General features: G+C 45.3%; 1 protein-coding gene across 3 annotated transcripts in view; it reads right to left on the bottom strand.

Moving 5' to 3' along the window:
- Window positions 1-27,085, bottom strand: part of TOX4 (TOX high mobility group box family member 4) — a 37,840-nt gene that overhangs the window by 5,817 nt on the left and 4,938 nt on the right. For 2 of the 3 annotated variants that reach the window (XM_040416828.1, XM_040416829.1), the window contains 5 exons: window positions 4,296-4,364; window positions 2,438-2,680; window positions 2,070-2,330; window positions 1,209-1,436; window positions 931-1,011 (listed from right to left, as the gene is read on the bottom strand). In XM_040416828.1, the coding sequence (XP_040272762.1) occupies window positions 931-1,011; window positions 1,209-1,436; window positions 2,070-2,330; window positions 2,438-2,680; window positions 4,296-4,364 (882 nt within the window). Of the gene's footprint in view, window positions 1-930; window positions 1,012-1,208; window positions 1,437-2,069; window positions 2,331-2,437; window positions 2,681-4,295; window positions 4,365-10,863; window positions 11,221-27,085 lie in introns of those variants that run through there. The other variant, XM_040416827.1, reaches the window with a different exon arrangement.

The following is a 27,085-nucleotide window of genomic DNA, read 5'->3' as shown; positions in this document are numbered from 1 at the left end:
TACCAAAATGCACCCTTTACTCAATGGTAGCCTGAAAGAAGGACCAGTCACAAGAAATGCGATGTAATCACAAGGCAGCATATTATAGAGCAGGAGGAGCTGAGCAGATTGATATACAGTTTATGGGAAAAGATTCAGTAAAACTTGGCATTTATATTTCTGACTTCATTGTTCACGAGGTGTTATCAGTGACAGCTATCTATGTATACACACTTACACAGAGAATGCTATCAATCACTGATAACACCTCCCCTGTGTACATCTATCAGTGACTGACAGCTATCTCTGTATACACATTTACACAGAGAATGCTATCACCGATAACATCTACCCTGTGTACATCTATCAGTGACTGACATCTATCTCTGTATACACACTTACACAGAGAATGCTATCACCGATAACATCTACCCTGTGTACATCTATCAGTGACTGACATCTATCTCTGTATACACACTTACACAGAGAATGCTATCACCGATAACATCTTCCCTGTGTACATCAGTGACCGACAAATATCTTTGTATACACACTTACACAGAGAATGTTATCAATCACTGATAACACCTCACACGTGAACAACGAAGTCAGAAAATGGAGAGACTGAAATATATAAATTACAAGTTTTACTGAATCTTTTTCCACAAAACTATACATCAATCTACTCCGCTCCTCCTGCCCTATAACATGCTGCCTTGTTATTGCATTGCAATTTGTGGTGATAGGTCAAATTTAAACTTTAATCTACTTTACAGCATGCAGTGTACTGTGGCTTCATGACATGGAACTGCAGTCTACACACTCCCAATTTACAGCCCGAGGAGATATACAGTGTGTGCAAATGCCTTCAAAGAGCAGTCCACCTAAAACACGTAAAAATACATTTCTGCTGCTCTCACAGATAGATTCTGCATTACAGATTATTTTTACCTGTGACATCTGGTTTTCCTTGTACAATGCCAAAGCCTTCAAATATTCCTTTTTTGCAGCTTCTGTTTTCCGTTTGTAAACCTTAGAAAAAAAATAAAAAATACTAAGAAAGAATCTTTTCTGATCAAATTGGAACCGGTGCCTTCTCAAACAGCTGATTGGCGGGGGGCCCAGGTTTCAGACACCTACTGATCAGATACTGACGACCTATCCCGAGGACTGCTCATCAGTATCAAAATCTCGGAAAACCCCTTTAATAGGCAACCTGCCACAGTTACCTGCTTCTGCTCTTCTCCAAGGCTGTCCCACATCGAAGCCACAATTTTGGATACTTCCCCAAAAGTGGCATTGGGGTTTTGTCCCTTGATGGCCGCTTGGGTGTCCCGGAAAAACAGAGCATATGCAGAAAGTGGTTTTTGAGGCTCATTGGGATTTTTCTTCTTCCGTTTTTTGGAGGCTTTCTGTTTCTTTGCTTGTTCAACAACAATATTCTTAGGGGCAGTTATCTGTAAGTGAAACAGCAATGTGAAAACAGAGTCAGGTCTGCAGATAACCGAAGAGAGACAATGTCAAGGTAGAATGATGCAATGTCAAGGTAGAATGATGCAAAATCATGAGGGCAACACAAAAGTGGTATGAAACAAATACTACGTGCGGGTTCATATTAGGCTACTTTCACACTGGCGTTTTGGTTTCCGTTTGTGAGATCCGTTTCAGGGATCTCACAAGCGGTCCAAAATGGATCAGTTTTGCCCTAAGGCATTCTGAATGGAAAAGGATCCGCTCAGAATGCATCAGTTTGCCTCCGTTCCGCACTGGCACACAATGTAAGTCAATGGGGACAGATCCATTTTCTATGACACAATCTGGCACAATAGAAAACGGATCCGTCCCCCATTGACTTTCAATGGTGTTCAAGACGGATCCGTCTTGGCTATGTTAAAGATAATACAAACTGATCCGTTCTGAACGGATGCATGCGATTGTATTATCGGTGCGGATCCGTCTGTGCAGATCAATGACGGATCTGCAACAAACGCGAGTGTAAAAGTAGCCTTAGTTGAAAATGGTGTACATTACTTGATGCCAAATCAAGAAAATCCCATGTAACTTACTTGTAATACAATAAATAAACTCACCCTTCTAAAGTCTTCCATGTCCTCATCATGCAGAGAGCTGGTTGGAGAAGGGGTAGGAGAAAGATGATCCTCAGGAGACTGAACTGGAGGTAAAATAGTACCACCGCCAAGGCTCAGGCCTAGCTGGGAGCTCAGCTCGGACTGATCAATAGTAGTTAGCTGATTATGAGCCAGAAGACCAGATGATATGTCGGTCATTGAAACATCTATGGTGACTGGGGGATTGGCACTGTAAGCGGTGACAATAGGGTGGTCCAAATCCTGTATTAACAATTAGTAACACTAATTATCAGTGCAGTACTCCACAGACATGGCAAAACACCACTTTTTACACAGCCACTGCTCTGTAAAGACAAAAAATCCTTTACCATCGTTAATCCAGACCCAAGCAGTCCTCCAGTTTGCTCCATAACCTCGTGAGTCATCTCCACTGGCATGTCCAGAGTCTGAACTCCATATTGTGCCGCAAAACCTGCATCTTGGACTCCAGTAGGATCCTCAAGGTCATCAAAGTGTCCAACCACATCAGAGACTGCCAAAGAAGGGTCAGAATCTAGAGAAATAGGTGGGATCTCAAATTCCTCATCCCCTAGGCTTGGTGTATGAAACGTCTGTATGGAAGAATTAAGAACATTACCATACATTCACCAGTATTGGAATATATATATATATAAATATATATATATATATATATATATATATATATATATATATATACACACACAGCAGAGACTAAGTGACAGCAAAGCATTTACCATATATAGAATCCAATAGAAAAGGTTTTTGAAAAGCTCATTTCTTCCCACTGCCTTTTCCAGAAGTGACTACTACTACACAATATATAGTAGACCTTACATCGCTATGTGATGTGGTCTCCTAATAGTTCTGAAGTGGAGTGAGCCAGCTGGAGGTCCGGACACATACAAGATGAGCAGTACCAGTGTCCCAGGGCGGACAAGCTGCCAGTTACTAGGGTTAGTTTGAGATAAGATAATGAATGATCAGTATGGGGGGGGGCACTGTGGAATTTGTACTCCTTCCTTCCAAGGATAAATCCCCCTCCTATCTAGGTGCAGGTTATACACAGAATGGATGCGTTTATGCTTTCCCTCACATAGGTAAGTGGTAATTATTATTTTAAGGGATTCTTTCATCAGTTTTTAAGAGGGACAATTATACTTAGGACAGGGTGCCATGGAGACTCAAGATAGGCTTAGGGTACTTTCACACTTGCGGCAGAGGATTCCGGCAGGCAGTTCCGTCGCAAAATGTATGCAAACTGATGGCATTTGTCAGACGGATCAGGATCCTGATCTGTCTGACAAATGCATTGAAATGCCGGATCCATCTCTCCGGTGTCATCCGGAAAAACGGATCCGGCATTTATTTTTTTCCCATTTTATGCGGTCTGAGCATGCGCAGACTGCAATGCCAGATCAGTTTTGCCGTTTTCTGGGGCCAGATCCGGCATTAATTCGTATCAATGGGAAAAAATGCCGGATCCGACATTCCGGCAAGTGTTCCGTATTATCTCCGTCCTGAAAAGTCAAAAAGACTGAACTGAAGACATCCTGAACGGAATGCTCTCCATTCAGAATGCATGGGGATATACCTGATAAGTTCTTTTCCGGTATTGAGCCCCTAGGACGGAACTCTATGCCAGAAAAGAAATCCCGCGCCTGCGCCGTCCACTTCTGTATTCGGCGCAGTGAGTGAAGGACGCGCTCCTGGCTTCCTCACTGCGCCTGCGCCGACTATGTCACAGTGAGGAAGCTGGCACCAGAAACGCGTCCTTCACTCACTGCGCCTGATACAGAAGTGGACGGTGCAGGCGCGGGATTTCGTCAGCAATGCTGCGAACTTGGATATCAATCAAGAGGAGCGGGGCGGGCTAGACAAAGGACCTGGGCGGGATAAATGGTTAGTAGACGGAGCCTCTAGGTGCTGAATCTACGCCCACATAGCACCTAGAGGCTCATTCGCATATTGTAAAAGTGTGTTTTTTAGGAGAACGGCGGCAGAGACAAATGTAAAAGAACACTGTTATGTAGTGCTGATATTAGAACATCGCTAGTGTCAGTCAGCTACATTACAGTAATTCTGATGGTAGAAACCCTTTAATGCTGGTCTCTATTGAGGATATTTGTCATGTATGCATAGACTGATTTACTGGTGTAATAGTGAATAAAAAAATAAGCCCTGAAATGTTCTGCTTTTTGCACTCACCTCTGTCCCAGTCAAGAAGGGGTGTCCAGATCCTGTGATGGTCAGGTAACTGTCATTCCCCCCAGGAAACTGCAGATTAGAAATTCACAATCACATACAAGCATTGTAAGGGAAATCTTCAGCTACAGAAATGTACACTTTAGCTCTGTAGAGAAATGACGTCTAGTGTTAAGAGGTAATCTAGGCATCCTACATGTTACCAATTAACTGGAAGCAAATAAGTGGAATTAGATAAGCTTCCAATGAGTCATGCCGACCCGGCCATACTGTAATGATTAATGTCCATCTATACGCTAAGTACCACCCATGTGCCCCTTATGGGACGGAGTTGGTTCCAACCTGAACTGTTCAGAAGTCAGTAGCTACAAATAAATCTTCTTTCATACAAGGAGCTGTGAGTTCAGAGGGTGAGGAGTCAGTGTTTCTGCCCGGTTATCTCAGGCGTCCGGATCCAGAGACTGCACTGTCTGCCTGATGTCACTCAGCAGAGTGGGCAGTGCCATTGCCCATGTCAGCTGGCACCCTGCTCTCAATGCCAGGATCAGAGATTATTGTCTCGGCAGTTTAACCCCTCAGATGGCGTGATCAATAGCAACTGCAGCATCTCAGTGATTAGGGAGGGAGAGATCGTATAAGCGATCAATCACATGTCCAAGTCACGTAAAGGGGATTTAAAAAAAAAATAAATAGATTAAAACTTCAATCTCTCTCTCTCTATATATCTATCTATCTATAAACAAATGAAGGGAAGCAGCGCTGCAGTGCTACAAGGATGGTCCTTCACCCAGTGTCAGACAGCAGTCATTCTACATTTCTATGGGATCGTGGCCACAAGCAGTGTCACCGGGTACCCTACCCTAAGGCTCCTTTAACACGAGTGAGTTTTTTTGCGCAGGTGCAATACGTGACATGAACGCACAGCACCCGCACTGAATCCTGACCCATTCATTTCAATGGGTCTGTGCACATGAGCATCTTTTTCACTCAGCAGTTCTATATTCTGCGTTTTTCACGCAGCCCCGGCCCCAAAGAAGTGAATGGGGCTTCAGTGAAAAATGGATTGCATCTGGAAGCAGGTGCAGATGCAGTGCGTTTTTCACTGATGGTTGTTAGGCTACTTTCACACTGGCGTTTCTGGGTCCGCTTGTGAGATCCGTTTCAGGGCTCTCACAAGCGGCCCAAAACGGATCCGTTTAGCCCCAATGCATTCTGCATGGATAAGGATCCGTTCAGAATGCATCACATTGCCTCCGTTCAGCCTCCATTCCGCTCTAAAGGCCGGACACCAAATCACTGCTTGCAGCGTTTTGGTGTCCGCCTGACGATGCGGAGCCAAACTGATCAATGGGGACGGATCCGTTTTTCACTGACACAATATGGTTCAATTGAAAAAAGATCTGTCCCCCATTGACTTTCAATGCAAGTCAGGACGGATCCGTTTTAGATTTATTTATTTGTTTTTTAAGAATAATACAAACGGATCCGTTCTGAACAGATACAAGCGTTTGCATTATCGGTGCGGATCCATCTGTGCAGATACCAGACGGATCAGCACCTAACGCAGGTGTGAAAGTAGCCTTAAGAGATGTTTGTAAGCCTTCAGTTTTTTATCACGCGCGTGAAAAACGCATTGCACCCGCGCGGAAAAAACTGACCGCAATCGCAGACAAAACTGACTGAACTTGCTTGCAAAAGTGCGAGTTTCCCTCAACGCATCCGTATCGTTCATGTAAAAGAGGCCTAAAGGGGTTGTCCATCCTTGTGACAATTTATAAAACCCCAACCTGTGGGACCCCGCCTGTGACACACACTTACTTGCTCCCAGATGATCGTTCTAGCTTCTTGGGTCCACTGCTGTCTTCACCAGACTTTCAGTGCCGCAGGTAAACAACCGGCTGCTGCAGCCAATGACTGGTCACAGCAGTGACTTATTCCCCAAGCAGCACATGACTAGATAATTGGCGCCTGGAGGATACGTAACTTCTTCAGCAGCGCATGTGACCCCTGTACACTTATCTGCGGAACGGGAAGTCTGCAGAAAACAGTAGTGGACCCAAGAAGGCGAACAGGTAAGTATGCTTCACCCAGCAGGGTGTGAGGTTTCTTAAAAATTGATATGGGGCTGGACAACCACTTTAAAGGAGTATTCCGGTTTTGCAATTTTCAGCATCACCAGATATGAAATAATACGCTATCACTTACTAATAGTGATTGTTTATCTGTAATGCCCCGTTTTCCTGCACTCCATCGCAGTCACATGACTGTGTTGGTTCCCGATGACATCACGTCTACGTCTGAGGAGTGGCAAGGCTTGCATGGCTCTGCCCCGTCAACACATCAATGACCTAGCCTTAAGTTTTACGGACAAGGGTAGGACATTTCTACTGAAGAATAAATTGCGGCATGCACTCAGCTGGAATCCGCAATTTGTGGGCCGCAAAACACTTACGGCCGTGTACATGAGCCCATAGGGCGGGTTTTTGTCCAGCAGGGCTTCAAGCAGGCTTGGATGTGTGATGTTCAAGCTGGGAGGAGCGGCAGAGACCTGATGCTACAGACGCTCCCCGTGATGTGAACTCAGAACTTCATCATCTGGCTTAGGCTACACTCATACGTCCGTTGATCTGGGTCCGCATCCGTTCCGCAATTTTGCAAAACAGGTGTGGGCCCATTCATTACAATGGGGGTGCAAAAGATGCTGTCCGCATCCATAGTTCTGTTCCACAGCCCTGCAAAAAATATAGAGCATGTCCTAATCTTGCCCGCAGACAAGAATAGGCATTTCTATCGCAGGGCCGGCCATGTGCGGTCCGCAAAAACACTTGTGGGCGTCTGAATGGACCCTTATATAATGAAGTAAGGTTCAATGCTGGTGGGGTTTTTTCTTCTGCCAAACCAGAACACCCATTTAACTGCCAAACTAGGCAATCGGTGAAATGAGTATCTGGTGCCTGTATAATCCCTGTAGCATACAGGCAATCACATCCACAGCAGATATTTATCACACTGATTGCTTGCCCTTTAAGAAACTCCCCCCATCTCTCCCTGAATATGATACGAGCATTAGAGGGGGCAATGGCAGGAACTACATAGATATATGGACAATTCAGGTTGGTATACAGGTCCTTCTCAAAAAATTAGCATATTGTGATAAAGTTCATTATTTTCTGAAATGTACTGATAAACATTAGACTTTCATATATTTTAGATTCATTACACACAACTGAAGTAGTTCAAGCCTTTTCTTGTTTTAATATTGATGATTTTGGCATACAGCTCATGAAAACCCCAAATTCCTATCTCCAAAAATTAGCATATCATGAAATGGTTCTCTAAACGAGCCATTAACCTAATCATCTGAATCAACTAATTAACTCTAAACACCTGCAAAAGATTCCTGAGGCTTTTAAAAACTCCCAGCCTGGTTCATTACTCAAAACCACAATCATGGGTAAGACTGCCGACCTGACTGCTGTCCAGAAGGCCATCATTGACACCCTCAAGCAAGAGGGTAAGACACAGAAAGAAATTTCTGAACGAATAGGCTGTTCCCAGAGTGCTGTATCAAGGCACCTCAGTGGGAAGTCTGTGGAGAGGAAAAAGTGTGGCATAAAACGCTGCACAACGAGAAGAGGTGACCGGACCCTGAGGCAGATTGTGGAGAAGGACCGATTCCAGACCTTGGGGGACCTGCGGAAGCAGTGGACTGAGTCTGGAGTAGAAACATTCAGAGCCACCGTGTACAGGCGTGTGCAGGAAATGGGCTACAGGTGCCGCATTCCCCAGGTCAAGCCACTTTTGAACCAGAAACAGTGGTAGAAGCGCCTGACCTGGGCTACAGAGAAGCAGCACTGGACTGTTGCTCAGTGGTCCAAAGTACTTTTTTCGGATGAAAGCAAATTTTGCATGTCATTCGGAAATCAAGGTGCCAGAGTCTGGAGGAAGACTGTGGAGAGGGAAATGCCAAAATGCCTGAAGTCCAGTGTCAAGTACCCACAGTCAGTGATGGTCTGGGGTGCCATGTCAGCTGCTGGTGTTGGTCCACTGTGTTTTATCAAGGGCAGGGTCAATGCCGCTAGCTATCAGGAGATTTTGGAGCACTTCATGCTTCCATCTGCTGAAAAGCTTTATGGAGATGAAGATTTCATTTTTCAGCACGACCTGGCACCTGCTCACAGTGCCAAAACCACTGGTAAATGGTTTACTGACCATGGTATTACTGTGCTCAATTGGCCTGCCAACTCTCCTGACCTGAACCCCATAGAGAATCTGTGGGATATTGGGAAGAGAAAGTTGAGAGACGCAAGACCCAACACTCTGGATGAGCTTAAGGCCTCCATAACACCTCAGCAGTGCCACAGGCTGATTGCCTCCATGCCACGCCGCATTGAAGCAGTCATTTCTGCAAAAGGATTCCCGACCAAGTATTGAGTGCATAACTGAACTTAATTATTTGAAGGTTGACTTTTTTTGTATTAAAAAACACACTTTTCTTTTATTGGTCGGATGAAATATGCTAATTTTTGGAGATAGGAATTTGGGGTTTTCATGAGCTGTATGCCAAAATCATCAATATTAAAACAAGAAAAGGCTTGAACTACTTCAGTTGTGTGTAATGAATCTAAAATATATGAAAGTCTAATGTTTATCAGTACATTACAGAAAATAATGAACTTTATCACAATATGCTAATTTTTTTAGAAGGACCTGTATATCATTTATTAAGTGTGAGATTGAGTACACAGATGGTGATTATCATAGCTCTGCCCACTTTGGCTTAAATACGGACCACTTGTTTTCTCCTGCCGCTCCCCCCCCCCCCTCCCCTATTAGGGTGTCCTTTGTGCTCCTGTTACAGTCAGTGCTTTTATTCTATTTCTCGCTTCAATAACTATATTGTTGTGTTGGTTGACATATTTAGGAGTGCCCTGTCATGTGGTTTAGTACATGAGGGTCTATATTATAATGGAGGCTTGTGCCATCTCTTGAGGATGCCAGCTGTATTATACTCTCACTGCCAAGATAAGAATTCATTCCGATGCAGTCTAACCCTTCAGATGCCACAATCAATAGTGACAGAGGCATCTGAGCCGTTAGAGGGGATCAAACACGACTGCCCTCAGGCCTGCCACGTCCCAGGCGCTGTTCCATATCGCCTCTGGCAGGATGGAACAGAATACATATGGGAAGTCATACAATATCCCTATAAAGAATGGAATAAAAAGTTAAACACAGCTCTGTTCAAATTAAAAACCCCATTTTTTTTTACAGTTGCACAATATAGTAGAGGTAACCCAAAGGAGGGAATTCAAAATGACAACTTCCCCGCATACGGCTATGCTGAAACACAAACAAAAAAGGTATGGCTTTAGAAATGTGGAGATCAAAAAAGAAACTTGCCAAGCCCTAATACCACACGGGCCGGCAGCCATAAAGGGGTTTTCTGGGATTGTAATATTGATGACTTCTCCTCAGGATAGTTAAAGGGGTTCTGCAATCCTCTGGATAGATTGGCGGGGGTCCAACACCCGGGACCCCCGCCAATCAGCTGTTCGAGAAGGCAGCAGCGCCGCGGCCTTCTCAATGTTTACCGCTGGCCCAGTGACATCACGACTAGTATCAACTTGCCTGGGTTGGGCTAAGCTCCATTCAGGTGAACAGAGCTTAGCCCTGCCCAGGCCAGTGATACTAGTCGTGATGTCACTGGGCCAGCGGTAAACATTGAGAAGGCCGCGGTGCTACTGCCAGCGCCGCTGCCTTCTCAAACAGCTTATCAGCGAGGGTCCTGGGTGTCGGACCCCTGCCGATCAGATGCTGATGATTAAACAAAGTCCAGAACCCCTTTAATCAATATCAGATCTGCGGCGGTCCTGATCAGCTGGTTGAAGAGTAGGCTGTGCTCTGTGCAAGTGCTGCCTTCCTATCATCCTATACCTGCTCGCTGGCAACCGGTAATTACAAGCCGTCCCATTGAATTTTACAGAAAATGCAGTGCAACCTGCAGGCCTCATGTAAGAGCAGGAGGAGCTGAGCAGTTTCATTCCTCTTATGCGTTTTATTATTTATTTTTACGTTAAAAAGCCACAAAACCCCGGTTTTGCAACTTTTTAAAGGCCATTGTGACTTCAGGTCGCTACTGCCATTTTTATGCCGGCCTCACCAGTATCTGAATAGGGGATTGGCGAGGTGGGGGCCATCAGCCCCAGCACATAATTTACGCCAGAAAGTGGTGTATAAAAGAACTGAAATCTAAGGCAGCTCTGACTGCGTCTAGGTGTACGCAGATGCGTAATATCAGGAGACAGCCCTTGTGCACGCCGGATTGTGCTCACGTGCAGTGAGGGTCAGCCACAAGGATATGGGAAAATATAAACGGATGTGAGCACAGCACTTGGGATGAGGCCTGCATCACATGCTGTCCATACAATATATTTGGGTTCACTGTTGGGGTCTACCAGCTAGGACCTCCTCCAATGCTGAGAATAAGAGAAGCAGGTCCCCCTGCACATTGGCTCTGGGGGTGCCAGGTCTGAAGCCCCCTCCCATCACCACTGTAGAGCTTCCTCACCTTGCTTTGCCCATACATGTCAAGCATAAGCTGAAGCGCCGCAGCGTCCAGAGAAGAAGGAGCCTCCTCCCCCGCCGACAACAAATGCCGGCCAGAAAACGCAGCGCCCCCATCGGCACTGTCACAATCCGCGCTCGTAAAGAAATGGAGGTCCATTCATTAACAACTCGTCCCACACTCTGCTGGAACATGTAGGGTTAAGTGCAAAGCCTAACTCCAGCCACAAGCAGCGAGCGATACGGTGTGCTTCTGAGGCGCCACGTGCGCTCCACGCCGAAGAATCACCTCACAAACACACGTATCCACAACACTGCGGCCCGCGCCCCGGGACGTCACCAGCCGCCGGCCCAATGAGAGGCCGCACCCGCATCACGTGACAGTCCCCGCCACAACTGCACATATCGAGCAAGGAAGCAAGAGTTTGAAGCTCCTCTTGGCAACAGTGTAATCCCAGACACCACTAGCAGCGCATGCGCCTCACACCCTTCAGTAGCAGAGGGGTTGAAATGACACCCCAATCAGAAAAACCTCCACTGCAGCAATGCATCCTGGGCCTCATTCAGACAGCCATGTATTGTCGGATGTAAAACCCCATCATTCTCAGCTTATGGCAGCTCGCCTTTATTTACTTCAATGGGCGTAAGCTGCAATACCAGCCATGGCCTGTGGGCAAGTGTGGCACTGTTTCTGTGAATTTTTTTTTTTTTCATATCTTGGACAACCTCTTAATAAGCACCACGACAATATATAAGCATTAAAGGGGTATTCCGGTAGCATCATTACTCACCTTACCAACCCCCCACTACTCTCTCCATGGTGGAGGAGGCTTGGACAGCCCCTTGGCAAGTCACCAGTCCAAGCCACTTCCACTGTGTGGAGCCTGAAAGTGCAGAGGAATGGGGACTGGAGCAGCGGCGGGGGATCAGTAAGGTACTGGTGGTTTATTTCATCCCACTCCGTCCCCGTTGGTCAGGAAAATGATACAACAGGAATATCCCTTTAGGTGGCCACAGACACCATATGGAATCTCCTGATAATCCGAGGAGAAGTCATCAGGTATGGCCATGTCTTCTCGTGCCTGGTCTGCCGGCCTCCAAGTGCTGAGACCTGTTATCGGTGCCTGCGCTGTATCTCCTGGTCTTGGAGCAGCATGTGTTTCTGTTAATGGAGTTCTGCATAGTTTTTTTTTAATCAATACTTTTTTCCCCATACAGCATACCACAGAAAAGTGACCTCAGATAGGGGCCTCAGTACAGACATCACCAGCTGATCGATGGGGGTCCGGCACCCTGCAACCCAGCCCATCAGCTGGAAGTTGGCACCGGAACTGCAAATCAATAGTTGCAGCGCACCCCCGACAATCTCGCTGCTTTCCCTAGGTCATGTGATGATATGTTCATTGGTCACGTGACCTAGGCGCAGCTCAGCCCCTTTGAAGTGAAAGGGGCTGAGCACGATACCAAGCACAGCCACTGTTCAATGTACGGCACTGTGCGTGGTGAGCTCAGAGAAGGCCGCGACTTTCTCAAACAGCTGATTGATGGGGGTCCCGGGTGTCAGACCCCCACTGATCAGATACTGATGACCCATCCAGAGGCCAGGTTATCAGTTAGAAAGCCCTCATGTGCCGAATACTGTGCAGATTTTCTCCACTAAAACCCTTCCACATGCATTGTACGGTAAGGCCTCTTTCACACTTGCGTTGTCCGGATCCGGCGTGTACTCCATTTGCCGGAATTACACGCCGGATCCGGAAAAACGCAAGTGAACTGAAAGCATTTGAAGACGGATCCGTCTTCAAAATGCGTTCAGTGTTACTATGGCAGCCAGGGCGCTATTAAAGTCCTGGTTGCCATAGTAGTAGTGGGGAGCGAGGGAGCAGTATACTTACCGTCCGTGCGGCTCCCGGGGCGCTCCAGAATGACGTCAGAGCGCCCCATGCGCATGGATGACGTGATCCATGCGACACGTCATCCATGAGCGTGGGGCGCCCTGACGTCACTCTGGAGCGCCCGGGGAGCAGCACGGACGGTAAGTATACTGCTCCCCCGCTCCCCACTACACTTTACCATGGCTGCCAGGACTTTAGCGTCCCGGTAGCCATGGTAACCATTCAGAAAAAGATAAACACCGGATCCGGCAATGCGCCGAAACAACGTTTAGCTTAAGGCCGGATCCGGATTAATGCCTTTCAATGGGCATTAATTCCGGATCCGGCCTTGCAGCAAGTGTTCAGGATTTTTGGCCGGAGCAAAAAGCGCAGCATGCTGCGGTATTTTCTCCGGCCAAAAAACGTTCCGGTCCGGAACTGAAGACATCCTGATGCATCCTGAACGGATTTCTCTCCATTCAGAATGCATTAGGATAAAACTGATCAGGATTCTTCCGGCATAGAGCCCCGACGACGGAACTCTATGCCGGAAGAAAAGAACGCAGGTGTGAAAGAGCCCTTAGTTGTCACCGATTCTCAGTATGGAATCTGCACTGAAAATCAGCAACAAATCCTTCATGTGTGAATTCACCCCTAGAGGTCTTTCCCATTACATGGTTTTTAAATGTCCTACTTATGTCCCCCACTGAGTGCCGCTCCCTGTGACCTAGCCGGAAAGCATCTGCCACGGCTATAAGCCACTTTTTATTTTTATTTTTTATTAAGCAATAATAATTCCATACAAAATAATACATCAAGATTATAGTTTCTATCCCCTTAACCCACCCCTTTGCGATGCGTCTCCCATCCCTGCAACAGGGTAAGAGCGGAACGGGAATAGTGAGAAAGTAGAAGTAGAAAAGAATGAAGCATTCCATTCTCCCCATACCTTAAAGCATTTATCCTCGTTTGTATGAGATCTATTCATAGCTTGTTATCTAGAGCTAACCATCTCCTCATAATCGGAGCACTAGATGAACACCAAGCCCGTGCAATCAGTAGCCTTTAAGAAGACTCAGTTTATACTTATGGCACCCCACCTTGGAGAGATCACTCAAAATCCAAAACTCTACCGGAAACGGAATCAGAACTTTCAACTTTTGGATAATATAACTATGTATTGCCTCCAATATTCTTTTTAGTTCTATACAAGTCCAGAGATTACTGTATGTAAATGATCGGCCTCAGGTAAATCACATTAGAAGTGTTTCTCAGACCCCATTTATTAAAGGGCATCTGTCAGCAGATCTGTACCTATGACACCGGCTGACCTGTTACATGTGCACTTGGCAGCTGAAGGAATCTGTGTTGGTCCCATCTTAATATGTGCCCGCATTGCTGAGAAATAGGAGGTTTTAATATATGCAAATCAGCCTCTAGGAGCAACGGGCTCAGCAACCTTCGGTACTCCAGCTGTATGTGCACACTTGCTTAGCTGTTTTCAGAGCTCCCATAAAAGTGAATGGAGCATGATGGGAGTTGTCGTTTCACCACATCTGAAATACTGAAGGTTGCTGACCCCTTCTCTAGGAGCAACGGGGGTGTTGCCATTACTCCTAGAGGCTCCGCTCTCTCTGCAACAGCTGCTCCCTCTCCACTTTCACTGACAGGACGAGGCAGTGATAACATTATCACACCTGGCCCTGTCAATCAAAGTGAAAAGACTGCAGGAGCTGCAGAGAGCGGAGCCTTTAGGTGTAAAGGCAACGCCCCCATTGCTCCTAGAGGCTCGTTTGCATATATTAAAACAATATATTTCTCAGTAATGCAGGACATATGAACATGGGACCAACACAGATGCCTTCAGCTGCCAAATGCACATGTAACAGGTCAGCCAGTGTCATAGGTACAAATCTGCTGACAGATGCCCTTAAAGCCTTAAGGGTGTAACATAAATTCTGTGTAAAATATTAAATTGAACCAATATATGAATAAAATTGTGAGAAACTAGTCCCATAGATATTACCCAATATCTTATCCCAATCATCCGGTTGAACCATTGGGCACTCCCTTCTCCAGGCCTTTTGTTCAGGATACTGTAGATTAAACCCTTCAGGACCCTGCAATTTTTCACCTTAAGGACCCTGCCATTTTTCACCTTCCTGCCCAGGCCATTTTTTAGCAAATCTGATGTGTCACTTTATGCGGTGATAACTTTAAAACGATTTTACTTATCCAGGCCATTCTGAGATTGTTTTCTTGTCACATATTGTACTTCATGACAGTGGTAAAATTGAGTAAAAAAGATTTTTATTTCTAAAAAAAATACCAAATTAACCCAAAATTTGGAAAAATTAGCAAATTTCTATTTCTCTACTTTTAAAATAGATAGTAATACCTCCAAAAATAGTTATTACTTTACATTCCCCATATATTTATTTCATGTTTGGATCATTTTGAAAATGACATTTTATTTTTTGGGGACGTTAGAAGATTAGAAGCAAATTTTTAAGAACATTTCCAAACCCCAATTTTTTCAGTACCAGTTCAGTTATGAAGTCACTTTCTGGGGCTTACATATTAGAAACCAGGGCTGTGGAGTCGGTAGATAAATGTTCCGACTCCTCAGTTTTATGTACTTCCGACTCCGACTCCTCTGTATTAATATGCGAATGTATTTTATACATTCCTTGAGGGAAAGAAACGCAACCTACCACAGGACTACTGGCTGGGAAGCCAACAGTCTACTGTATTGCACAGTTTAAGCAAAAGACAAACACAATGAAAACAAAGGAACATGATTTTCCTAGGAGAATTCCATAGTCATGTTTAAAGTTTAAGCTAACAATCGGAGTTTACAAGTTTTTATAGCCTTAGGCTACTTTCACACCTGCGTTCAGGTGTCCGCTCGTGAGCTCCGTTTGAAGGGGCTCACGAGCGGTCATGAACGCAGCCGTCCAGCCCTGATGCATTCTCAATGGAGGCGGATCCACTGAGAATGCATCCGCTTGCCAGCGCTCAGTGAGCGGACACCTGAACGCTGGCCGTGCGGAGGCGAGCGGATCCGTCCAGACTTACAATGTAAGTCAATGGGGACGGATCCGCTTGAAGATGACACCATATGGCTCAATCTTCAAGCGGATCCGTTCCCCATTGACTTTCAATGTAAAGTCTGAACGGATCCGCTCAGGCTACTTTCAGACTTAGAAAATTTTCTAAGTTATAATGCAGACGGATCCGTTCTGAACGCTAGTGTGAAAGTAGCCTTAGCTAAATGACAGCAGTTTTTCCAATGGTTTACAGCTTCAGTCTTGAACTATTGGCCCTCCATTCCCTTCACTTATACAAGTGTCTCACTCTCTAGTCCTGCAAAAAACATATTTATTTAATCCCTTATCAGTGAGAGGCGAGGTTACACATGGACGCTGCGTTCCCTGTAAAAGCAGAACACAACACTATGGAAAGTATAAGTATTGCAGCTCCTAACTGTGCGTTGCGTGCCATATAGTGAAGCACATGAAAACCATGCTTCTTCACGGTTACGTGAGGCACTGCATGCATTGGTCTTTATTCTTACAGTAGAGAAGTCATTAATTATAACTTTTTGTGAATTGGGACATTTAAACTTGCTTTTTTTTTTTTATTCCAATCTAAATTTAGTAGGAGTCGGTGCATTGTTTGCCGACTCCGACTCCAGGTACCCAAAATTTCCCCCGACTCCGACTCCTCGACTCCGACTCCACAGCCCTGTTAGAAACCACCCATAAATCACCCCATTTTAGAAACTACACCGCTCAGGGTATTCAAAACTGATTTTACAAACTTGGTTAACCCTTTAGGTGCCCCACGAGAATTAAATGAAAATTCAAAATTTCCCCAATTTTTTTTGCTGATTTTAAATCTATTTTTTCTGTAACACATCAAGGGTTAACAGCCAAACAAAATTCAAAATCTATTAGCCTGAATAAGGAGCTTACAGAAACACCCCTTGTGCGCTCAAAAACTGATGTATGGGCGCACAGAAGGCTTCAGAGTGGAAGGAGCACCATGTGGCTTTTGGAGAGCGGATTTAGCTGGAATGGTAATTGGGAGCTATGTCGCATATGAAGACACCCTGAGGTGGCCCTACAGTGGAAACCCCCAAAAAGTGACCCCATTCAGGAAACAGCACCCCTCAAGAAATATTTCTAAGTGTGTAGTGAGCACTTTGACGCATTAGGTGTTTCACAGAATTAGGAAACGCTTGGCTGTGAAAGTTAAAAATTAAAATTTTTTCCAGAAAAAGTTGCTTTACCCCCATATTTTTCACTTTCACAAAGGGTAACAGGACAAAATGCACCCCACATTTTGTTCCCCATTTCCCCCCGAATACACCGACACCCAATATGTGCTCAAAAAATGATGTATGGTTGCATGGCAGGGTTCAAAAGGGAAGTAGCACCATACGGCTTTTGGAGGACAGATTTTGCAGGATTGGCTTTTGGGAGCTATGACGCAGAGTGGAAATCCCCAAAAAGTGACCCCATTCCGGAAACTACAACCCTCAAGGAATATTTCAAGATGTCTAGTGAGAACTTTGTCCTCTAAGGCCTCTTTCACACGGGCGTTGCGGGAAAAGGTGCGGGTGCATTGCGGGAACATGCACGATTTTTCCGTGTGAGTGAAAAACATTGTAATGCGTTTTGTACTCGCGTGAGAAAAATCGCGCATGTTTGGTACCCAAACCCGAACTTCTTCACAGAAGTTCGGGCTTGGGATCGGTGTTCTGTAGATTGCATAGTAAAATAGCGCTGGAGGGGTTAAAAAAATAAAATTTAATTTAACTCCCCTTAGTCCACTTGATCGCGCAGCCGGCATCTCTTCGGTCTCCTTCTTTGCTGATTGCAGGAAAAGGACCTGTGGTGACGTCACTCCGGTCATCACATGATCCATCACCATGGTAAAAGATCATGTGATGACCGGAGTGACGTCACCACAGGTCCTTTTCCTGCAATCAGCAAAGAAGGAGACAGAAGAGATGCCGGCTGCGCGATCAAGTGGACTAAGGTGAGTTTACTTATTTTTTAACCCCTTCAGCGCTATTTTACTATGCATTCTGTATTCAGAATGCTATTATTTTCCCTTATAACCATGTTATAAGGGAAAATAATAATGATCGGGTTTCCATCCTGATCGTCTCCTAGCAACCGTGCGTGAAAATCGCACCGCATCCGCACTTGCTTGCGATTTTCACGCAACCCCATTCATTTCTATGGGGCCTGCGTTACGTGAAAAATGCACAAAGAGGAGCATGCTGCGATTTTCACGCAACGCACAAGTGATGCGTGAAAATCACAGCTCGTGTGCACAGCCCCATAGAAATGAATGGGTCATGATTCAGTGCAGGTGCAATGCGTTCAACTCACGCATCGCATCCGTGCGGAATACTCGCCCGTGTGAAAGGGGCTTAAGATGATTCATGGAGTTGGCTGTGAAAAGGAAAAATTACACTTTTTTCCTGAAAAATTGACCTTAGGCCCAAATTTTTCACTTTCATAAGGGGGAACTGGAGAAAATGTACCCCCTAATTTATTGCCCATTTTCTCCTGATTACAGCAATACCCCATATGTGCTTATATACCGCTATATGGCTGTACCACAGGGGTCAGGAGGAAAGGAGCACCAAATGGCTTCTGGAAGGCAAATTTCACCAGAATAATTGACAGTCGCCATCTTGCAATTGAACACACCCTGAGGTACCCCTAGAGTGGAGACCCCCAAAAAGTGACCCCATTCCGGAAACTACACCCCTCAAGGAATATTTCAAGGCGTGTAGTGAATACTTTGACCCATCGGGCGTTTCACAGAAGTAGGAAACGCTTGGCTGTGAAAATGAAAAATTACTATTTTTTTCCAGAAAAAGTTGCTTTACACCCACATTTTTCACTTTTACAAGGGGTAACAGGACAAAATGCACCCCACATTTTGTTCCCCATTTCCCCCTGAATACGCCAACACCCCATATGTCCTCTAAAAATGATGTATGGGCGCATGGCAGGGCTCTAGATACAAACAGCTAAATATGCATTTTGCTGACCTGAATTGGCAGACGTGTATTTTAGGTGCCATGTAGCATTAAATAAATTCCTGAGGTCCCCAGAAATGAAAAACCCCAACAGGTGACCCCATTTTAGAAAGAGCACCCCTGTACGAACATTTTAAGTGGTAGAAAGGGTACTTTTCAGCAAACAGGTGTCTCACAGAAATACTTGGAAACCATTCCAAAGCACCTATTTGTGAAAAAAAATATATATACTAGAAGACCCCAATTTTTTCCCCCACAAGTGGTTACAGGAGAAAATGCACCCCAATATGTGTTCCCCATTTTATCCCCATTCAGGAAACACCCCATATGTGCTGTAGCCTGCTGTATGGGCTCACAGCAGGCAAATGGCAAAATATGAATTTTGCTGACAGGCCTGAATTGGCAGACATGGATTTTAGGTGCCATGTCGCATTAAATAAATTTCCTGAGGTGCCCAGAAATGAAAAACCCCAAAAAGTGACCCCATTTTGGAAAGAGCACCCCCGTACGAAAATTTTAAGTGGTGGAAAGGGTACTTTTCAGCAAACGGGTGTCTCACAGAAGGCAGAAATACTAGAGAAATTATTTCAAAGCACACATTTGTAAAAATGAAAAATAACTAGCAGACCCCAATTTTTCACTTTCACAAGGGGTTAAAGGAGAAAATGCACCCCAGTATGTGTTCCCCATTTTCTCCCCATTCAGGAAACACCCCATATGTGCCCGTAACCTGCTGTATGGGCGCACAGCAGGCAAATGGCAAAATATGGATTTTGCAGGCCTGAATAAACTGATTTTAGGTGCCATGTTGCATTTAAAAAATTCCTGGAGGTCCCAAGAAATTAAAAACCCTAAGAAGTGACCCCATTTTGGAAAGAGCACCCCCTTATTACGAACATTTCGAGGGGTGGAAAGGGTACTTTTGACGTAACAGGTGTTTCACAGAAATGAATATGTAGTGGTTGGTGAAAAGTGGATCTGTAAGCTATGCGGACTAAATCCAAGATATAGAGTGGAAGTATTACAGGGTACATCAAGGATGAAATTAATACTCCATGGATGAGTGGTACATTCTGAAACACTCATGCACAGGCCAGGTTTTTCAGGGCAGGTTTGACAGTGGTAAATGGTGTCTTTCCTTATCCCCTTTTGGAACACAACACACCCTGCATCTTTTTGGGTCCTTTCCTTCCTTGCTGTCTGGGGGACTTGACCTGGTAAAAGTTGCCCTGGTACAACACGTGCACCATGACTTCCTGAAGTACTGGGAACCTCCCCGGCCTGGGTTTGAAAAATCAGGTCCTTGATAACCACCTCTTGGAACTGGAGCAAAGTTCCTTTGTGGCCTACAGATTGAAATAGCACGTACGCATTGCACATTGCCATCTGTACAATGTGTACGGCCAGCTTTTTGTACCACACTTTCGTTTTTCGTGTGGCACTGCAGGGCTTCAGAAGTTGATCTGAAAGATCCACCCCTCCCATGTGCCTGTTGTAGTACAGGATACAAACTGGTTTGGGGGTAGTGGTTGTGGTACCTCGTACAGGAGCAGGGGAGCTGGTGTTAGTGGGAATGGTGGTCAGTACAAGGACGTCCCTCTTGTCCTTGTACTTAATGCCAGCATGTTATCATGGAGGAGAGCCTTACTTTCACCCATTCTCAGTGGTTGCCCTACCAGGGTTCTAGGGAGGCCTCTCTGATATTTGTGCACTGTGCCGCAAGCCACAATACCTCTGGCAGTTAGGGACCTGAATAGGGGGATACTGGTATAATAGTTATCCACATAGAGGTGGTAAGCCTTATCCAGCAGTTTTTGTTTTTTTACTACGCCCATATGAAGCACGAGTCCCCAAAACTTCACCATCTCAGCTGCACTTACTGGGGTCCAACCTAGGGGTCTAGCGTATGCCGATGTAGGGTTCTGATCAATGAATTGTTGGGCATACAAATTGGTTTGGGCCACCATTAAATTTACAAAATCTTTAGAGAAGATTTTCAAAAAAATCTAGTTCTGTGAAGCCCGCACAGTCTATCTGTATTCCGGAGTTGCCCACAAAATCTGGAATTTGGGGCTGATAATCATCAGGGGGTGGGGTCCATATGGGGTCACTCTGGGGGGCTACCTCCTCTGCTACCCTGGGGTGCCTTCTAGAGGGTCCCTCATCAGCGGATGATGATGAGGGGGTAGAGGAGTAGAGGAAAGTGGCATCCTCTTCTCCCTCACTGGCAGACTCAGTATCGGAGGCAAGCATGGCGTTCAGCTGAGTAAACTCATTGGGATGAACGGGCCATATTTATTTTAATGGGGTGTAACGTGTGAAATGTGTAAAACTTTATTTAGTATGGGATGTGTATGTAGTGTTTTCACACGTGAAGGGGCTTGTAATAAATTTGAAATATAGAGAAAAGGAGTAAAGTAAAATTGCTGGATGCACGCACAAACTAACACTACCTAACTAAAATTGATATATATATTATATACACACACACACACACACACACACACAAACTATATAAAAAACGTGCACAGTAAACTGAGCAGACCGGTCAGAAAAATGGATGTTTCTGATCAGCGCTCAGCAGGTGCAGCACGCACGCAGATATTATGTGCGTACAAAAATCTACACTAACACTACCTAACTAAAATTGATTTCTATCCAACACTAAAAGTACTTTTTACACCAAAAAAAAAACGGAGCAAGCGACCAGGAAAAAAATTGTACTTATTGGTGCTCAGGGCTGCAGAACGCACGCAAGCAGACGTTTGGTGCATCCGTGCAGACACTGCAGTATAAAGATTTACTGCAGATCCAAAAAAAGAACACTAGCTAAAAATGTACTTATATATTACTTCTTTATAAAAAATAAAAATAAAAAAGGGGGGACAGATGAAAAAAATATATATATCTGCGCCAAAAAAAAAGAGCCCAGGTGCTGAGCAGTGAAGTACGGACTGATCAGCACTTGGCGTTCACAGCTCACATACTGAAAAAGGGGTGCAGAGCAGGAATTTTTTTTTTAAATGTGATAAGTGACAAAAAAATGCAAAATTTCTTCACCGCAGGCAAAATCAGACGGTGGGGATAGGGACAGGGATTAGGGATCTGGAACTTCTGCTGCAGATGTTCCAAATGTTCTTCTTCGTCTTCTTCTATACAGGAGCGGGTACTTTCACACTAGCCGTTCACCCTGTCGGAGCCGTCCTGACGCTATTTCGCCGTACCGCCGCTCCGTCCCCATTGACTATAATGGGGGCGGCGCAGCACGGCAGTGCACGGGGAAAGACCGTCGGACTAAAAGTACTGCATGTCCGACTTTTTAGCACGGCCGTGCTGCGCCAGGGCTCCGTCCTCGTCCCCATTATAGTAAATGGGGACAGAGCGGCAGTCCGGCGGCACAGCAAAATAGCGTCAGGACGGATCCGACAGGGTGAACAGCCTGTCGGATCCGTCCTGCCGCTAGTGTGAAAGTAGCCTAAGGCAGTGAAAGCTGTGGTAGAACCACAAATCCCAGCAGATCGAGTACAGAACCTCTCTGCATGCAGTCACCGGCTAGAATGGCTGCATGCAGGGAGGTTCTGCCCTTTCCTGTGCAGCTATAGTGCTGCCATTGGCTGGAGCGTTGTTCCAGCCAATCGCAGCGCTGGCAGGGGACCCAAAAACACTGGTGTCCCCTGCCTCACCTCGGAGGTGACCCGGCTGACCAGTTTAGCATCTGCCACCTCCCCCCTGACCCGCCCCGCAGCTTACATGTGCTTCTGGCACTGCGATGTGCCGGTCTTCACTGATCGGCCACTGGGCACTCAATGGGGGTGTTCCTGGGCGCCTTTGAACAAAAATAACGCCCCTCTGGGCACCTTACTGCCTCATTTGCATAAGGAATAAAGTGGATTTTTTCCGAGATAGAAACCAAGCAGCAAGGAAAGAAAAGCACGTCTGGAAAGGAGGTAATAAGTGCTACAAGACAATAGTTTTAGTTTAAGGCCTCATGCACACGACCGTTCCGCAATTTGCGGAACAGAACGGTCGGCCCATTGTAGAAATGCCTATTCTTGTCCGCAAAACGGACAGGAATAGGACATGTTCTATTTATTTTTTTTGCGGGGCCACGGAACGGAGCAACGGATGCGGACAGCACACGGAGTGCTGTCCGCATCTTTTGCGGCCCCATTGAAGTGAATGGGTCCGCATCCGAGCCGCAGTTTTTGTGGCTCGGATGCGGACCAAAACAACGGTCGTGTGCATGAGGCCTAATGGTGGTGATTCTGGTGACAATTCCCTTTAAGTAAATATTTATAACCCTGTGAAATCTTAACCCTCTGCTGACTTTATTATTAAATTGTGCAAAAAAGTAGAAGTATCTACAGTACAGACCAAAAGTTTGGACACACCTTCTGATTCAAAGAGTTTTCTTTATTTTCATGACTATGAAGGCATCAAAACTATGAATTAACACATGTGGAATTATATTCATAACAAACAAGTGTTAAATAACTGAAAATATGTCATATTCTAGGTTCTTCAAAGTAGCCACCTTTTGCTTTGATTACTGCTTTGCACACTCTTGGCATTCTCTTGATGAGCTTCAAGAGGTAGTCCCCTGAAATGGTTTTCACTTCACAGGTGTGCCCTGTCAGGTTTAATAAGTGGGATTTCTTGCCTTATAAATGGGGTTGGGACCATCAGTTGTGTTGAGGAGAAGTCAGGTGGATACACAGCTGATAGTCCTACTGAATAGACTGTTAGAATTTGTATTATGGCAAGAAAAAAGCAGCTAAGTAAAGAAAAACGAGTGGCCATCATTACTTTAAGAAATGAAGGTCAGTCAGTCAGCTGAAAAATTGGGAAAACTTTGAAAGTAAGGGCTATTTGACCATGAAGGAGAGTGATGGGGTGCTGCGCCAGATGACCTGGCCTCCACAGTCACCGGACCTGAACCCAATCGAGATGGTTTGGGGTGAGCTGGACCGCAGAGTGAAGGCAAAAGGGCCAACAAGTGCTAAGCATCTCTGGGAACGCCTTCAAGACTGTTGGAAGACCATTTCAGGGGACTACCTCTTGAAGCTCATCAAGAGAATGCCAAGAGTGTGCAAAGCAGTAATCAAAGCAAAAGGTGGCTACTTTGAAGAACCTAGAATATGACATATTTTCAGTTGTTTCACACTTGTTTGTTATGTATATAATTCCACATGTGTTAATTCATAGTTTTGATGCCTTCATAGTCATGAAAATAAAGAAAACTCTTTGAATGAGAAGGTGTGTCCAAACTTTTGGTCTGTACTATATATGAAAGTGATTTTTCTTTTATACTGAAGTGCTGAACGTAACAGAAAATAGCGAAACAAAGATAAATTGTATATATTTTCTCAACATAGTGAAAATATGCCCATTCTCAACCACCTGAGCAAGATAGCGAATATTATTATTTTGCCAATACTGATCTCCACCTACCGTAACTCATCTAACGCCTATAGAGAATAATTATGCCAAAGAGGCGTACAAAAAAGGGATCCCTCTATTCCAAACCAGTCTCTAATGATGCTCCAGGACTTAGTAAATAAATTCACAACAGCCGTATATATTTCTGCTGGGAATTAATTAATTGACCGCATTCCAATAAAACAAAAATATTATTGTGTGAGGAATTCTTGACCAAATTTCTACAAAGTGGGCTCTTCTCCCATTCATGATACAGCCATAGCTGCGATGCCAAGAAATAACCCTTGAAACAGGGAAGATTTAATCCTCCCCGTTTCAACGGTTTGTAAAAGTTCTCCAATTTAAGCCTTACTCGCTTCCTCCCCCAGAGTAAGGCTACTTTCACACTTGCGTTTGGTGCGGATCCGTTCAGATAATACAACCGTCTGCATCCGTTCAGAACGGATCCGTTTGTATTATCTTTAATATAGCCAAGACGGATCTGTCGTAAACACCATTGAAAGTCAATAGAGGACGGATCTGTTTTTCTATTGTGCCAGTGAAAACTGATCCGTCCCCATCGACTTAGGCCTCATGCACACGACCGGTCCGTTTTTTTGCGGTCCGCAAACCGTGGATCCGCAAAAAAATGGAAGCCGCCCATGTGCCTTCCGCAATTTGCTGAACGGGCGGCCCATTGTAGACATGTCTATTCTTGTCTACAAAACGGACAAGAATAGGACATGCTATTTTTTTTTTTTGCGGGGCCTCGGAACAGAGCAACGGATGCGGACAGCACACGGACTGCTGTCTGCATCTTTTGCGGCCCCATTGAAGCCTTACATTGTGTGCCAGGACGGATCCGTTTGGCTCAGTTTCATCAGACGGACACCAAAACGCTGCAAGCAGCATTCGGTGTCCGGCTCCAAAGCGGAATGGAGACTGAACTGAGGCAAACTGATCCGTTTTGAACCGCTTGTGAAAGCCCTGAACGGATCTCAGAAACGGAAAGCCAAAACGCCAGTGTGAAAGTAGCCTTAATCATTAATAATTCTCTCAATCAATTTAAAGAATCCATCATCAATCCACGCTGGGGAGTTCCTGAGGACATACAATAGTTGGGGCAGAATCACCATCTTCACCAAAGATATTTTATCAGCTCTAGACAAGGGGAGTCGGAGCCATATCTTTATTTTGTGATTAGTGGGATCAAATTGAGTTGTAAAAAGTCTTCAATCTTAGAAGAAATAGTGATCCCCAAGTCAGAGATCCTCAGATTACTACCCAACTCCTCAGTGAAAGGTTTGATACTGTCTAATAAAGGAAAGAGAAAGGTTTTGGACCAATGGATGTCGAAGCCTGAGACTCGAATACCCCTCAGCAGTGTGGTACTAGTATGTGGTATAGAAAGGAAAACCTCATCAGAAGCCACTTCCATCACCTTAATAGCCTAGATGTCAATATTCTAGGGATATTATTTTATAATGTAAAAAAAATGGTGTTTTTTTTTTTTTTTTTTGTCTACTTTCACACTGGCGTTTTGGCTTTCCGTTTGTGAGATCCGTTCAGGGCTCTCACAAGCGGTCCAAAAACGGATCAGTTTTGCCCTAATGCATTCTGAATGGAAAAGGATCCGCTCAGGATGCATCAGTTTGCCTCCATTCCATCTCCATTTCGCTCTGGAGGGAGACACCAAAACGCTGCCTGCAACAGTGTCCGTTTGATGAAACTGAGCCAAACGGATCCGCCCCGACACACAATGTAAGTCAATGGGGACGGATCCGTTTTCTATGACACAATATGGCACAATAGAAAACGGATCCGTCCTCCATTGACTTTTAATGGTGTTCAAGACGGATCTGTCTTGGCTATGTTACAGATAATATAACCGGATCAGTTCTGAACGGATGCAGATGGTTGCATTATCTGAACGGATGCGCACCAAATGCGAGTGTGACAGTAGCTATATATATATATATATATACACACACAGTAATTTTTGGAAGTCGGTTCATGTGTTCTACTTTCTGTCCTGGCTCTTTACACTGCCCGATGCAGCAGGCGATTGTCAGGAGGGAAGCGTTCCTTCCCAACAATCGTCTGCTCATGAGTGGAGAGAACCTCTGTATTTACATGCCGCGATCTCCTCCACAGTATGGGGAGGAGCGATCACTAATACCATTGCTCTTCCCCATACAGACTTGTTGTTTGCCAGCAGCAATGTGATTAGAGGGCACGGTCTGCTGCTGACAACCAGTGATTTAGGCGTCCACACAAACGATCTTATACCCGGTAATCCGCAGCGCCTTTACAACGCCAGATCATCGCTAACTAGCGATACGGTGCCGGAACAGCGGGGCCTTTACTCCTTTATTTAGACTTTTAGCACAGCAAAGGCCGCACACTGCAATCACACGGATAAGCACAAGGCTCTCCTGTGGACATCTTCATCTCTAGGCCTGTCAGGAGAACAGAGCTGTCATTCTGTTACATCTCCCCTCACAGCAGCAGCAAACTGACCATGGGTTACCCATCTCTATAGACAGAAGGGCAGGATTTCATTTCCAATGGTATAGCACTGCCAAAATAACCATTCGCTGACAAATTGAGTGCCCCATTCTTTTTGATCACTGGGTCCCCCAGCGATCCAGAGGAGAAGCTGCACTGTTTACAAGACGAGAGGAGGGAACTTTTTGGAAAGCTGTAATAGCTGACTGAGGAGTTGACCCGGTACAGAATACGTGCTGAGAGACGAGCACCCCAAAGACTACAGGCACAATGCTTCACACTGCCCTACATGGCCGCCCCAATGCTGAGTCCACGCTAACTAGCACCAGCAGGACGGGAGCTCTCCTCCCTCCACACCTCTC

Source organism: Bufo bufo, chromosome 2, assembly GCF_905171765.1.
Source record: "Bufo bufo chromosome 2, aBufBuf1.1, whole genome shotgun sequence".
In the NCBI taxonomy this organism is placed as follows: domain Eukaryota; kingdom Metazoa; phylum Chordata; class Amphibia; order Anura; family Bufonidae; genus Bufo; species Bufo bufo.
Note: the sequence above shows the minus strand (reverse complement) of the source record. Positions and strands in the feature narration are given on the sequence as shown.